The sequence below is a fragment of the Limulus polyphemus genome, unplaced genomic scaffold, assembly GCF_000517525.1.
Source record: "Limulus polyphemus unplaced genomic scaffold, Limulus_polyphemus-2.1.2 Scaffold363, whole genome shotgun sequence".
In the NCBI taxonomy this organism is placed as follows: domain Eukaryota; kingdom Metazoa; phylum Arthropoda; class Merostomata; order Xiphosura; family Limulidae; genus Limulus; species Limulus polyphemus.
This window is the reverse complement of record NW_013665973.1, coordinates 22,489-39,628: the sequence shown is the minus strand read 5'-3', so window position 1 is coordinate 39,628 and position 17,140 is coordinate 22,489. Positions and strand designations below refer to the sequence as shown.

Genomic DNA, 17,140 nt, shown 5'->3' with positions numbered 1-17,140 from the left:
GTGCTAAGTAGCAGAAATAATCTTTGCAACAAATTCACATTGACTTTATTTCATTCCTTGTAGACAATGTGAAAAAGTGGTATGTATGAGATATGCATAGTGTGCTCTCCATAAAAGTTGGTGTTTTCGAAGAACCGGAATGCTCAAATAATACAGCAACCCGTGAATGCTTGGCACCATCTTTCTTGGTGTAAAGCTCATCTGTTGAAAATTCCACGATTGTTAAAGTTTTTCGCGAAGTAATGACAGCAGCGTTACCCGGTTTTAAAGATTTTAATGGATCTATTTATGGGATCTGTACAGAGTTTTTTATCATTAGGCCAATGTTTTTTGTCTAGCAAGATAATCCCTCCTGTTACAAAACATTTTGGTATGGCCAGCCCAGAATCTAATTTTGACCTCCACAGAAGATTTTTTAAGACATCTGGAGGTGTTAATTTGAAAGCTTATAAAAACTCTCCAATTATCATCACTGGCCTCTCAGAATATTCAGTCCAGTGGCAATGTTACACCTATTAGGACACTTATCACTAGACCTATGACTGCATGTCCAATATGTTTGACTGGGTAATGCATATTCATAGGATAAGTAAACTTTGGCCTGTACCGATAAACAAAGTTGATTTTTTTAAAATTTTGACTTATAATTTTAGAACAGTTGTATTTTATTCTTAATAAATCTTTCCAGCACTTTTTCAGAGAACAAAGCAGTGCAAAACTTAATTAAAGAGGTCAACATTCGCAGGCGAATGCAACATGTCTCCGCCACGAAATCCGAATATGACCAATTTTGACACTAAAACTAGAAAATAAAATCGTGAGAAACACAGAAAAATCGAAAACTGTCTATATTACTGCTTTGTACCTGCAAGAAGGTATCTTTGTACTAAATCCCATGTAAACTGGTAAATGAATGTCCGATTAATTGACCAAAAACCCACAAACTATGCTTTTTTTGTGAGCTCTAACCTCCTAAAAAGACTCAAATTAGCCAAGTCCGACATTTTTACATGTCAATATGTTGGGCGCATAAAAATTTATATTTGTAACAATTTTTATCTCGATTACTGTAAATAAGACCGAAAAGGAGACCAAAATATACAGTTTTGTGTTTTTTGGCCTTTGACATTAAAAAGACCTAAATCAAAAAATGAAAAAGGATCTGGGCGTAATGGACAAGGTATAATCCTACCAAGTTTCAAGTTAATTCGCCTAGAAATGAAAGAATAGCAGTCGATTGAAACGCGTTTTAAAGAATAAGAAGAAAAATAAAAAAACAGTATATCTCTCTGCGGAGACATAAATATTGTTCAATAAAACACGCTTCGGGGACCATGTTTAATAATCTTCGATACCCCTGGTGGGCACAGCATATATAACCCGTTGTGCAGCTTTGTGCTTAACAACAAACAAACAAAATTTAAATAACTATCTGACAGATGCAATTCCCCTTTAATTGTCTAGAATTGTGTTGGTATAAATTATTACAATTCTATTGAAAGAGATAACACGCGAACCTCAGTTATTGAATTTGACCCCTCAGTAATATTACGAAATGTTTACCATCTGTCAAGTTCTCTATCAACTTAAACTTTTTAACATTTCTGTATCACAAACGTAATTCAGAATCAAAATATTATTCTTAAACTTTCACAAATAACTGTAAAATCTGAATAGCGATTTACCATTTCACTTTTATGAAGTCACCACCAGGTAACTCATAGTTTTGTTAGCACGATGAGTAATCTTACAGCTGGCTATCCCCCCCCCCCCTCTCTCTCCACCAATCAACTTTAAGCAGACGAGGGACTCTGAGCCAATGAGGAAGAGCTATGAATCAAGGCCTTTCGCGGCTGATGTTCTAGCGCTCATTTCGCTTTGTAATAGGATTGGTCGTTAATGGTAAAATCTTACGAGGACATAATTGAAAAGCAAATTTGTATGGTCAATAGTTATTGCAGTGAAGTTGCCATAAGAAACACTTAAACTTATTCGTTCAACGATATCCTTAGACGTCGAAAAAGAAATGGAACACATTCACTGTAGGAGCAGATCGACGACGTGCAACACGTTTCGAACAGGCAAACATATCAGTAAACCTTCCGGTAAGCAGAACTGAGTGAAATCGTGAACCAAGCTCATTCGGCTTAGATCAGTGAACTCGGTGTGGAAGAAGTGCCTGTAGCACTCCAGTAGAGCAGTTCTACGGTTTAAATCGATCTCTTAGACAGACAGTATTTTCTTCCATTCTAACTGATCCTTAAAAACCTTACTTGAAGTTTCGTGAAGGCAGTCTGTATCTCTTAGCTTCCGTGTCTGAGGGGTGCCGTAATGCTTGTGGCACGTGCTCAGAGCTGCTTCGTTTACTTACTGAGTTTGCTACATCAGAATTGCTACTCTCACAAAGCATTTCCTCCCTCATTCTTCATACCTGGCTGAAGAAAGAAGCAGAATTTTTTGTTTTACATAATAGCTGTTAACGATGGTAGGACTTAACTCAAAGAAGAGTATCCATATAGCCTGCCAAATAGTTCTGATATTGGGTTTTGGAGCTAGTGTTTGTTTCGGTAGCTTCAGTTTGTTTTTACGAAGAGAAGAAGTTCACAGACTGTTAGGTAAGTCCGTTTCGACTATTGTTTCATATCATCAGGTCAGTACGTAAAATTGTTTACCTTTTTTATATGTATTAGTTATAACACAGTTTTAAATAAACTTAAGAGAAAAGACCACCTAGTATCAAACTGCGTTAGGGTTTTATTAACAATAACATCCTATCCCATTCCAGCTGATCTGGTTTTAGTAGAACTTTAACTGATGAGTTCTTAGAGAAAAAAAAAATCTGTATACCTTTTTTATTCTCATCACTCTTTCAACAGTCTAAAAGAAGCATATAACGCAAACATTAATCGTAATAAACATGATATTAAAACAGTATAGACATAATATCCCGGTATACACGAACGTTACATCAACCACTCTTGTCGGTTTGATGTTTCTGTCGTGACATTTACGCTGTTCTTAGTAGATCACAGTAAATACTCATACATCAAATATGAAATATCACAAACGCTGTTCTATAAAGAGTGAAAAAAAAACGTTGTTAATATTTTATAGACTTACAAAGTACACACGTCTGTAAGAGTTAATTGGTAAACTGAACACCAGGCTTAAGTTAGCTTCTGTTGTTATTATGGCAATGCTCTGTTGTTGCTACCAATCTACATGGCCGGCATTAGTTATTTTGCTGCTCTTGGTAAATTTAAAATGCTGTTCCCGGCGGAAACCCCGCATCATTATCATCGGTAAGTACACGCACAAACACACATATGTTACATGCACAGTGTCACAATTTTAAAGAACCTTTTACCATAGCAGAGCTATTTGTGTCTTACTTTGAATTGCTTAGGTTTGGAAGAACTTGAATGTCTTTGTCTCTATTTATTTTTCTTGGCTTCAAGGTGTGAAGTATTTCTTTAAGTTTAAAGTGTATTTTCTTGAATTGAGTAGACACTTCTTTTATATTTCATTTGATCACCCTACCAGTGGCTGTGTCTATGAACACAGTTTCAGGCGACGTGACAAAGGATGTAAAGCAAGCGCAAGATGGTTGAACTTAATGTAAAAAACTTGTACTGATTTTGCCGCCTTGCTTTACTTACACATATTTCAATAGCATCTCGGAACATTTTTAACTTTAAAGACAATTCATTTCCAAGCTAAAAAAAAAAGGCAGAGTAATGTATATGGATTATGTTGAATTTTTGGATTCCAGTATTGGTCGTTTTTCACCCTGCACAGTGTAAACTGTGATACGGTTAGAAAGACGATAAGATTTGAGGCGCTTGCAGAATGTTAATCAATTACACCTAAAATGTCACCGATGTCATAAGGAAGTTGGGCACGAGACATGGCCCTTACTGTGAACTTTAGCGGCTAAGAAATGCCTTGTCCTGGCGGTGATGGGACACGCCGTGCTGTCAAAACTACGCGTGAACCCCTGGAGCGTGTGTGGAGGACGAGATGGGAGGGAGCGTTCAATAGTGCCGATCTGAACAATTCAACTTGAAAAATATTTTCTTTAATAGCACCTGTATATACAGAACAGCTAGATGTAAGGATATATTTAATATTTTACAGTGATGAAAATACAGACATTTAGGCATAGAAAGTAATTTGCAATTATCATCCAAATATAAACAAACATATTTTTAGTGACGAATAATTTCAGTCTTCTGTGAAATTAGAGTTTAGATATTTAATTATTTAAAGTATTTGGTCTACCCGTCTTGGTCATAGAACAAACAGAGATTATGTACAAAAGTATATATATTATTTTAATAATATAAAAAATCCAAATAGTACTCATTAAAACTAGACAAAAACGAATGGTTGAAAAAGTTTTCAAAGTTATTAGTATAATTCGTTAGGTATCTGAGGAACACAACACAAGAATCAAGGGTTTGGAAGGGTTCTAAAAATATCCATTACTTAGAAGATTTCTGTGAAATAAGACTTGAATGATCCAACTTTGAAAAGCTGCTCAAGAATACTTACTGTATTAATTTGGGTAGGCGAATAATCACAGGTAAACTTGATTGTTTTGTGATAATTTTGTTGTATTATTAGTAGGTTTCTGTAAAAGACGAGTGAAAAGATCCAGGGGTTAAAGAGGTGCTCAGGAATATTTCTTGAGTTATTTAGTAGATTTCTGTAAACACAAGGATCCACATATGGAAGAGAAGTGGTAATCTGTAGCGTTAGGTACGATTTTAACAATGACATTAAGAACAAAGTAAAATTCAATGCACAAGTTTTAAAATCAATAATTTTTAACTCCTAATATTTACCAAAAATGTTTTCCTCGTTGTATTTTTGAAATGGGAAAAAACTACAGTATTTTTTAATTAATTGTGATTAATACATTTTCGTTTAAAGATGTTGGTCATCTCTGTTTAGTGATCCTTAAATTGAAATTTGTAACTTTTTAAAATGATTATTACAAATGTAATCACTACAAATCATGGAAGAATATTATCTTTTGAAATGATACTGTGCAATAAGAAATGTAAACTTTAATCATATTTATGAGAGACATGATCCCGAATGGTAAAAAAACAATGAATTTAACCTTTAACAATTACGTAAAAAAAATCTATAATTATTGTTACGATAAATCATTGAATGCACAATGAAACACCATTTTTAAAAGGCGTGGTTCTTGACGAGCTAGTGATGATTAGTAGATTTACCTGTTATTCCTAGTTAATGAGACTAATGAAAGACTGTGATTTTATCCAGTGATCCGACAATTTTAACACCAAACACTGGCGTTTAGAGTGATGACGCCTATTTGGTTCATTTCTATACAGAAGTTAAAAGAAGTGTCGCATAACAAATCAGAAATAAACCTTTGTTCTTAAGTATATTTCTGTAAGATAAAACTCAGGGATCCAGAAGCTGAAGACGTGCTCAGAAAAAATTCTTATGTGTTTAGTAAGTTTCTGCAAAACGCAAGTACAAGTATTCGAAGAGTAAGATTTCTTGTGTGATTTAGTAGGTTTCTGTAAAATACAACTCAAGGGTTAAAGAGATACTTAAATTTCTTATGTTAATTAGTAAAAATTCAGTCTCGATGCTATCGTGTTATACCAGGTTCAGTTTATTATATTAGAAGTTTCTTTGCTATAAGGGTAAATCTTTTGTTGGAAATAATCCAGTGGTGTTATGATAAATACACACACACACATACACACTTACATGCATATATAGTAACACAATAAAACCCCCTTTTTCAGGAACTTTCACATAAAGACGGCCCCTGATGCCTTTTCACGTTGTGGTTGACAAGAATGTGTTCCCCGAGTCTGTTTATCTTGACAACGGGGCGTCTCCCTATTTTGCCGGTGTGTATCTCTACAATCTGCTCACGGACAGGTTTGGGGCCAAGGAGTGGTGTTAAACTTAAATGAAGAATTAGCGATTCAGACCAAAGCCTAACATCTGTCCCGTTCAGCCGCCGTTTACCTAGTGCCTCTGCTTCTTTGGTCGTTACTCGTAAAGACTGGCCCATGGATCTTTCTTTATCAGCGTGATACACCAAGGTTGGGGGCCGCCTAGTTAGTTTTTCAACATCTTTTCTTGGATCGTAAAACAACTATATAATTTATTGCATGGAAGTTGTCTCCTAAAGGGTAACTCTTATATTACCGTTGCCATAGGTCATAAAATTCACCCGTATTGTATAAATATATATTTATTTACAGTTTGTACTTAGTTAGCTGGGTCAAACCACGTCTCTAATTTCTATGAATATATAATTGAGATAGATTGGTTTTTGCTTGACACAAACTGATTTAAAACAATTTAGCTTTTAAAGCACTTTTGTGTAATTCAGAATATACACAAGTTTAAAGACATGACAAACCAAAACAGCTCGTATATATTCATACATTTAATTTTTTTGTCTGACACGCATTTGTTAAAAGAATGAACAAAAGGTTGTATAGAATAATGTTTATATGATGCATTAGGGGAAATGTCACCAGATGCTCTTCTACAGTTTCATGTGTCATCTTAAAGTCAATGACTTCAAATAAGTAAACTTTAGGTCATAGATGACCAGTTGGCGGCCCACGAAGGTATTTTATCCGACCCTTGTTTTTTTTAATCATATTTTATTTTGGTAAAGTGGCAAAACGAAAACAGAAAACTCAACTATAGTGTAAAGTATATAAAGTAGGAATTAAAATGAAATATTTTGAACGTACTTTACCCGGTCATATAGTCTTAGCACCTAGATTACAGTCTAGATAAGAAACTGGCCCACAAGCATGAAGAAGTTGGCCTTCCGTATTTTAGGTGCTGGATAATAGGAGGTGTTGGAAAAATAACATGAAATTTTCCAATCATTTGTGTATGTGTGGCTTAAAGTCCAATAATCTCTACTGACGTTAAAAAAAAAGCGCTGTAAAGAACACATTAAAAATACATGCCGGGATGTCGCCCGTGTTTGATGGATGTCTAAATTTATACGGCCTAATCAGTACCACAGAAGTGAGTTCAGAGTCTAGCTAGTTCGTAGTCGTGTGAAAACTGCACGTGAAAGAGATCTGGCTTTAATCAGCTTCACGTGGATTCTGGAAAGGAAAAAGATTACGATCTTCAGAACATCAGTTTTCCTTTTTATTATAGGCCAATAAACCTTCTATCGTCAGACGCATGCGTATTTTTATGATTGTAATCTACAATGTACTTGACAGTTTCTCTCTTATTGTCCGATCATAATTTTTGACTGACCTTTTTTTTTTTCTTTCACAAAGAATTATCTTCGTCTCTTAACCAAATGCTTGAATTCAATGAAGTTCTGTGAAAACAAATAACTAACTGTCAATTTTTCACAGAGAAGGCCAATTTGAAGATCACCCCTCGATCATAAATATCAGATTGTATGTTTCAAAACTGATAGTCTCGTGGAAAGGATTTTAAAAATGTAGGTTTATAAAGCCTAATGGCCATTAGCCAAGGTGAGACTTGAAATATTATGTCCTACAAACAAATAACTAGACTACTCATCCAGCTATTTGTTTTCTAAAACTGAAAACAAATTGCACCAACAACATATAAAAATGAAATAGAAATATATACACTTAAACTGTTTCCTTATGAAAATTATAATAACTATGTTTACCAAAAATTAATTAGAACTATCTTGTAAGTTGATAACCTCCAGAATATAGATAAGTTGATAATCTCCAGAATATAGATAAGATGATAACCTCCAGAATATAGATAAGATGATAACCTCCAGAATATAGATAAGTTGATAATCTTCAGAATATAGATAAGATGATAACCTCCAGAATACAGATAAGTTGATAACCTCCAGAATATAGATAAGTTGATAACCTCCAGAATAGAGATAAGTTGATAACCTCCAGAATATAGATAAGATGTTAGTCGTCTTATAGATTACTTACTGAACTAGTAATAAAACCTTGCTAAAGAGATTTTAGTATCACGAAAGAAAATCGACAACATTTTCAGCGTAAAGAATATTAAAGTTTGATATAATTTTTAGACACCTTTATAACCTTTCATTCCGAAATAGAGTTTAAGGTTGTTCCACCTTACGGGCTACATTTAGCGCTCACGTTTCCTTCAGCTCTTGAAATATAAGAACGTTCTAAATTGTTAACGTTTTAAAATCAAAACGTATACTGGATTATTTATGCTTTAGACCAAATTCTTCAGCATTAGTTTTGTCCCACTTTAGTAACGTAACTAGATATCATTCATACGATCACAGTTTTTGAAAAAAGCTTAAGAATAATAAAGTTTTAATTTGCTAACATAAAATTCAACAAATATATCTAGTCAATCAGAGCTTTGCAGCAGTCCAATGAATAAGGTTTTTTTCTAATAACACGATTAAATACGGCCGGAAATCTCGTTAACAGCAAAAATACCCAGCTGGTGAATCAATACATTCTGATCGCTATAAGTTCGTGTTTTTTAACTTTTCATTAACTTAGAACAGTAGATTAAATGAACTATATAAATTGATGGTTAATTATCAGTTCTGGCCTATGTAGATATTATCTTTGATTTGAAATTAATGATAACGCTGCATCACCCAGGCGAACAGAGATTCGGAACAACTGAATTGGGTAAGGGTTTATATTTCGTAAGTTATTAACACAGTTAAATCCTCTATATCTTCTAAATGATCATATTTTTGGGACAAATACTTGAATAGTTATTTGTTTTTATAGCTCACTGACATGGTGCGTCGCCTAGACAAAACTGATTAAGGATAAAGTTTTACATTACGAACGTTGTAAAGAAACAAACTTGCATATTCTATAGCTTCTGAGCAAATTTTAGATACAAAACTGTTCTGGTTGATTTTCGTTTTTTAGTATATTACCATCATACTTTTAAAAATTCTTGAATAATAAGTTCATTGAAAAATAACATTATATTCGAACATGCATCATCATTTGAATAGTCATAGCATTAGAAGCTTGACATGCAACGTCATACTCGAACATACATAATCATTTCAATATTCAGTATTAGAACCTTCAACTGTAATATCGTACATCATCATTTGAATGGTCGTAGTTTTAGAAGCTTCGAATGCAACGGGTAAAAAATGTAACTAAGTGTTCTCTTACAACGTTTTTCTCCTTTAACTTTGGGCTAATAGATTGTTTACTATTTTAACAAATATATTTTGTTCTTAAAATAAGACAGTGCATTTTTTTGTGTGTGAAATACAAAATTATCCATGAAAAACTAATATCAGGTTTTGCTTAGATATTTATTGCTATCAAATTATAAGGTACTTGATGTGAACATGGCACGCACTGTAACGTGTAGTCGGCACTGACGCTTGTACATGTACGTTGTTTCTTATATATTTTATATTCCTTTCTAAAGCAGGCACTATGACAGGGTTATCGTAAACAAATTATTGATAGTATATAACATAATTTTTTCAGTATAAGTAGGAATATTTTAATGAGGTTCTAATTGAACAAAACATTACAGTTTTTGCGAGTAAAGCTTTAATATTTGCAGATGACGAATGGTTAGGTCATCTGACAAAGCTCCTTACAAGTAGCCTCGTTTCTAGTGTTGCTAGGTTACCTCATTGGTGTAACTTGAGGTAAAAGAACGTTGTAGGCACAGGTTAGAAGGATTTATGACTGTAATAAATATAAATTTTCTTAAACGTTATTATCTATGTGTGGTTTCTAAAGGTGGTTTGAACGACCTACTTCTTCATAATCCAGTGATTCATATACGTTGTTGACAGCGGTTGTATGCTTGAAAGAATACTGATGGAGATTGTGATGTTGGGAATTGTCCCGATACTTGTGTATTCTCAATCCATGCTGTGTATTTGTGTAAGGTAGGCAGCACTTTGGTCTGTTTGTAATGACAAGTCTTAAAAATTCTTATTGTCTACTTACCATAGAAGCTGTTTGTTTGATGAAAGGATATCTTACTAGAATGGACGTAGCTATATGTATCCGTCTATGTATGTGACCGAAATATTAAATACAATGTGCGCCATCTATTAAATGGTACTACAAACACAAATCCATAAAATATATTCACACTTTAGGTATTCAAGATTCAGACAATTAAAATAATAACTGCGGTATGTGCAACAACCATTTCTTTATCACAGAACACAATTTTATGTAAAAATACTCTTTTCGCAACAAGAACACAACTTTCACAAGAACTGTACGTGAGGGTTTGATTATATCTTTATTGATGTAATTTATAATATAGTACTAAAATATATCAGCACAATCCAAACACTTTTACCGTGTAGTGTTTCCCAGAACCATCCGTTTTTTTAGAAAATTGCTGTTTTTCTAAATTTTTTTCATTGAGGTATAAATACAATTAGTAATTTCTAGCACAACCAGCCGTAATTTGCATGTATGTTTGTGGTTATGCACAAAGCTACACAATGGGCTATCTGTGCTCTGCCCACCTCGGGTATCGAAACCCAGTTTGTGGTATTGTAAGTCCACACACATACCACTGTGCCTCCGGGGAGGGTGGGGGGCTTTGCGTTTAAACTTGTACAATAACTTCGACTCTGAACACTTCGCATTCAATGCAACATAACGAGGGTTTACGTTGACCAAATACGTCGTTATGTGATTGATTAAAAGTCGATACAGAAACAACAACTGTAAATAAAATAAGACGTCAGTAGTTTCTAGATGGTCTACTCAATTGTTTACCAGTAACTGTTTAGAAACTATGAAGTAACAGAATCTACTTATACACATCATAAACGTGTCTCTTGGTTTTAGTAAACTGAATATGAATGCAAAAAGTTCCTCAATATACTTTATTGCAAAATGTCATTAATATATATATATAAAACGCCCAACATTGAAATGTAATTCCCTCATTGAGTATTGTTGTAAAGTGGTGTAATACCTGAAATACATATTTTAACTGTTTAGTGTATCTTCAGCAAGAAAGCTTGTGCTAAGCTTCATTTCATATACAAATGCTACATATGCGCCGCATGCCCCCCAGTGGCACAGCGGTATGTCTGCGGACTTAAAACGCTAGAAACCGGGTTTCGATACCCGTGGTGGCCAGAGCACAGTTAGCCCTTATGTAGCTTTGTGCATAATTAAAATCAAACAAACATATGCGCCGTATATGATTTCATTTCTTTTTTTATTATTATTATAGAAGCTGCCATTTTTACTAACCCCAGGATTACCGATAGGGTTCATAATCCATCAGCTTGGTGAACGCAATTTCCCTAAACTATTTGTACATCAAATTGCTTGTGAGTCTATGACTTTGTTGATTACAATGTTTTTAATAATGTAACTCACACACACACACGTAAAATGTAAACAAAAATAACTTCCACTATTGCATTTATTCCTACAAATTACTGCTTTGATCCCACTATATATTTTAAATGTTTGAGGTTCACCAATTGTTTCTGTTATTTCTTTATAATAGGTTTCATTAATTCTTTCTGTTTATTTATTTCTTTATAATAAGTTCCACCAGTTTTTTCTGTTACTTCTTTACATTAATTTTTACTATTTGTTTCTTTTTATTTCTTGGCAATAATTTTCATTAATTTTTTATGTTATTTCTTTATACTAAGTTTACCATTTGTTTATTTTATTTTGTGATGGATTTATTATTATATATTTATTTTAATATCAACGTTTGTTTAGATTAAGTTTATATTTAGAAATATGCATAACTTATAGTGTTAACTATGTTTTGCGAAACTCTCGCCTGTTCTCTAAAGTTGTAGAAGATTCTCGAGTGTAAGAATCAACAATATCTGTATGTACATAAACGCTTGTGTTAGCGTCAATATTGTTACATAAAACTGAAATTTCGAGAAAGTTTCCACACACCTATAAATATAACCAACGCGACGCTGCGTCAAAAATCAGTATCTATTATTAGTTTGCTATAGTCAGTGTGCTATAAACTTCGGAAGCTATAACTGTGATGTTATAACGCTTATCAATCGGAAAACTTTAGTTATTTCACCAGGAGCATTTACAAAGTTGGAGCATTACAAGTCATTTAACTTCAGTGGATTCTCATCGGACATTAGTATTTTTACGAAAACATTATATAACTTCATCGTGGAAAACTCGGCGTGTGTGGCTGGTGAATAACGAAGGACAAAGCTAGCTAGCTTCCCGTTAAGCGAATTGTACCTACATCAACTCGTAATTAACTCGCTCATTGTGAACCATCGATAAGATATCAAGGAAATTCCAGACTAGAACTAAGACTTTATATTGCTTGTAATTTTTTAAAGTTTTGTATATAAATCATTGTGTGTAATAACTGTTATTGTAACTTGTATTGCTGTTTGTATATTAAAACATATTTGTGTTAAAAAAAGAAAACTGTTTGTATCAATCTTGTTGGCAAATACCATAAACTGACTATATATCGGCTTTTACTTAACTACTAAATCCAAAGTACAATTTTAACTACTAAATTTAAATTACAATTTGACTCAGTGTCAACCCATTTGAAATTATGATACGTAACAATCTCTTTACACTAAATTTTACTATATGTTTTATTTATTTCTTTACAATAAGTTTCATCAATTCTTTCTGTTATTTCTTCACACTAAGTTTTACTGTTTGTTTCTTTTATTTCTTTAGAATAAGTTTCATCCATTCTTTCTGTTATTCCTTTACACTAAGTGTTGTAACAAGCAAAAAAGAAAAAAAACCCTACTCAACATGATGCAATACGTAGACCCCCAACGATTGTGAATGGTATTAAAACAAGTCAGCAATTCGAGGGTTAATGCCGCATTTTCAGTCATATCACGCTTCTCAGAGAGCTTTAGAAATAAATAATGTAAACTTTGTTCACACACAGTACGCCAAAAACAGTAAATTATACTCATAGATACAAGCAGAGGATATTTTGTTTATTTGTTTCAGAAATTTGCGCAATGCTACGAAACGGTTACCTGCGTATACCCGTTCCTAATTTGGATGTGATAAACTAGAAGGAATGCAGTTAGTCATCAGCACCCACCACCAATTTTTGGACTACTTTTGTGTAATGAAACAATGGAATTTGATTTTAGTTCTTATAGAGCACTCACAATCCCAAAGTGCGGAGCGCATTTTTGTGGCAACGAATCGCGAACCACGAATCCTGGACTTACAGTTCGAGCATACTAACCACTAGACCATGCCTGGTCCAAGAAAGGGTAAAAAGAAAAACTTTTTCAGTCTTGAAATCATCGAAATTTCTGAGTGTTATGTCCTTCACTCAAACTTCAAACGTGTAAGATAGATTTAAATATTAAAATAATGACACCTTATTAACCTGCGTGTTAGAATTAAATGTTAGCAGAGAGTGCATTTCTGGTATTCAGTTATAAAAATACAAAAAAGGTATTTCAAATGACAAACGAATGGAGGTGGTGTTATCCAAGTTAATAATTAGATTGTACGGGTATCAATAATTCACCATTTAAATAAAGTGAAAATGTACTTAGTATTACCATGTGTTCATCATTACTGTTTATTAACTGGTTTGTGTATTTGTATGCAATCACCGTCAAAATGTTTACAAAATATATCACGATATAAAAACAATGATCGTGTTATGAAACTCTTTAAATTTTACATCTTTTGTGGCGCCATCTGATGAAATATCTTGGAAATGGGTTTTTGAGAGTGAAATAATAATATTTTGCTCTGATTCTCTAGTAACACCAATACAGTAGACAAAAAATTTCAATGTTATAAAATCAGCTGACTTCACCAAGACATACGTATTACAGATTTGAGATGAATTTTATAACGGTGCGTTTCTAACGGTCCTCAGGTCTTCTCGTTCTTCGTGTTTGATGTTGTACTAATTATTACATTTAGGAGTAACCTGAATTTCCTAAGGTAGTCGAACCTCTTGATATATTGTTGGGATTACAGCCGAATATATCGTTAAAAAGCGAGAGTACCCAACTGATGAAACAATGCACTGTAATCTTTATAAATAGGAAGGTAAGAAAAATATATTTGATTAGTATACTGATTTTTAGTTTCGTTTTAGATTCATGTGTTACTTTGATTGGAAGTTTATATTATTTACTCTAACGTTTGTGATGTAGAAACACTAAAGTTAACGACGGCAAAATCTTTGCAGAATTTGGACATGAACACTGTTCGTACTTGATAATCGATCTAAACAGTTGTGATTACGTAGCCATAGAAAAGTAGTAACTGTGGAATATTTATTATTTATACTGATCTTATCAGATTATAATAAAATAAATAAAACCGCACTTTTTTAAGCAAGTTAAATGTTAACACAATTAAGGCTTATACATCATTAACGGAATAATACAAACGTATTAAGGAATCCAAAATAAATTGAAGAAGTTTTCTCAGTTTCATTGCCATACCGGAGGTAGGAGTTGTTTTTTTAACAGTTTAGTTATAGTTAATGTAAGAATACAATCTTTCTAAATCACTATCTTCATTTAGCAGTATTTAAAATATACGTAAGAGATTTAAGTAGTGTACTGTACATTACTTATATGTCCAACAAATTTATATATTACAATAATTGCGGCTACTTATAGTAATGAATTGTTGTAGACTCTTTTGTTTATGAGGTATTGTTTCTGTATCTTGTATTTATAATCAGGTAAAGAAACCCGTTCTGCTCACACGCATACACGAGATTTGTACATGTATGCTAACTAGGTATTGAAGAACACCTGGTATGGGAGTTGACGTGGCTGCTGGGCTCACGCAGGGTGTTTCCCATGCACGTGTTTGACAAACGAGTAGATGGGTTAGGGAGTGCCTCTATAGTCCGGGTTCGTGACATAAACAAGCCGGACGGTCCATTGGTCGACTAGATTAAATCATAGTTGGAACGTACGTATGTAAATCACCTTATAGAGAAATGGTGATGTTGCAGAACGTAAACGCTTACTACATTCACTGAAGTTTCTAGCTTGTAATCCTTTAGGGGTTGTAGTACTGAGTGACGTTATGTTCTGGCGAAGGAATTACACTCGTCTACAAGTTGCGAGATGCTACTAATGTTCCTGGTGTTAATGAAAACATATTTCACGGACATACTTACATTGGCTTGGCGAACGACCTTATAATGCTGTCAAAGATATAAAAATGAGATAAAATTTATATGGTTACCATTCACTGACGAACATACATCATAAAGATCAACAACAGTAAGTACTGAAGTTTGCCATTAAAGTACCCGGTCTGCTGCAATTTGGTAACTAGCCAAGTAAGTAAAACATACGTTATAAAGATTGAAAATAGTAAGTACTGAAGTTTGCCAATAAAATACATGGTCTCCTACAATTTGGTAACCAGCCAAGTAAGTAAAAAATGCATCAAAGATTGAAGATAGTAAGTACTGAAGGTTGCCAATAAAATACACGGTCTCCTACAATTTGGTAACCAGCCAAGTAAATAAAAAATCCATCAAAGATTGAAGATAGTAAGTACTGAAGGTTGCCAATAAAATACACGGTCTCCTACAATTTGGTAACCAACCAAGTAAGTAAAAAATCCATCAAAGATTGAAGATAGTAAGTACTGAAGTTTGCCAATAAAATACACGGTCTCTTACAATTTGGTAACCAGCCAAGTAAGTAAAAAATGCATCAAAGATTGAAGATAGTAAGTACTGAAGTTTGCCAATAAAATACACGGTCTCCTGTGATTTTGTTCCCATTCATGTAAGTTGACAGTAGTTTCGTCTGGTATCTTCTCACTATGCCTCATCAATTCTCTGTTTCAACTCTTCTTTATATGAGTCTACAGAGGGAATGTATTTTATATCATTTGATTATGTAAATAACTCAATGAAAACGCTAACATATTATCGAATCACTAAAAAAATAACGCTTTGTTTTTCCGCTGATTTAGGTATATAATTATGTTAACATGATGAATATTAAACACATTAATCGATTGAATACACTAGCAACATAAGGTGTAGGGGATTTTCAGTAGCGCAAGATGGGTTAAATATAGTTGCTAGCTGTTGCTGGAGTCTACTTATAAAATTATTTGTAAATGATAACGTAATTAGAAAAAGATTAATTGCTATAAAATATCAGTAAATTACGATTATTGTTTGCGTGTTTGATTACAAATCTCCGTAAATACGAGTAACTGATACCTTCCTTCCTCGAACAAATTGGTACGAATATTAAGTACGGCAACCTGAACAAGGGATTCAGGTTACCCGCTCTTAGGATAACAAACTGTTGTTTAGCGTCATTATTTCCCCAAGCAATGTCACCAAGGATATATGACTCATCTGCCGATTAACACCGAGCTCTGGATTTAAAGATATTACGTTTTACAAGGCACTCACTGTTAATCTTTGAGCCAAGTTTAATCCATCTCTAATGTTATGTTTCGAAGTCAAATTACGGAAAACAGTGGGCAATTTCCAGCGGAAGGCACGTCAAGAAAACCGACTGGACACTGAAGTATCGGACAAATGCTCTCTCACCTTAGGCCCGGCATGGCCAGGTGGTTAGGGCGCTCGACTCGCAATCTGAGGGTCGCGGGTTCCAATCCCCGTCACACCAAACATGCTCGCTCTTTCAGCCGTGGGAGTGTTATAATGTGACGGTCAATCCCACTATTCGTTGGTAAAAGAGTTGGCGGTGAGTGGTGATGACTAGCTGCCTTCCCTCTACTGGGTACCTGATGATGACAAAACCTCGTCGAAACGTTGTACATTTGCTGTTATATTAAAGTTTTCTTCATTACCCATTCAAGCCGTCTCCAGCCATTATTTGCCTTCCCTCTAGTCTTTCGCTGCTAAATTAGGGACGGCTAGCGCAGATAGCCCTCGTGTAGCTTTGCGCGAAATTCAAAAAAAAAAAAACAACAATTTCTCTCACCGTTGGAGTTCTAGAGCAGCAAATAGAAGAAATTTGTTTGTTTTGTTTTTGAATTTCGCGCAAAGCTGCACGAGGGTTATCTGCGCTAGCCGTCCCTAAATTAGCAGCGAAAGACTAGAGGGAAGGCAAATAATGGCTGGAGACGGCTTGAATGGGTAATGAAGAAAACTTTAATAT

At 34.0% G+C, this 17,140-nt stretch overlaps 1 protein-coding gene across 1 annotated transcript in view; it reads left to right on the top strand.

Moving 5' to 3' along the window:
- Nucleotides 1-1,895: 1,895 nt before the first annotated feature.
- Nucleotides 1,896-17,140, top strand: part of LOC111085391 (tyrosine-protein kinase RYK-like) — a gene marked incomplete at its 3' end in the record, with an annotated part of 35,467 nt that continues 20,222 nt past the window's right edge. The window contains exon 1 of the mRNA XM_022383711.1: nucleotides 1,896-2,615. Within this exon, the coding sequence (XP_022239419.1) occupies nucleotides 2,483-2,615 (133 nt within the window). The remainder of the gene's footprint in view (nucleotides 2,616-17,140) is intronic.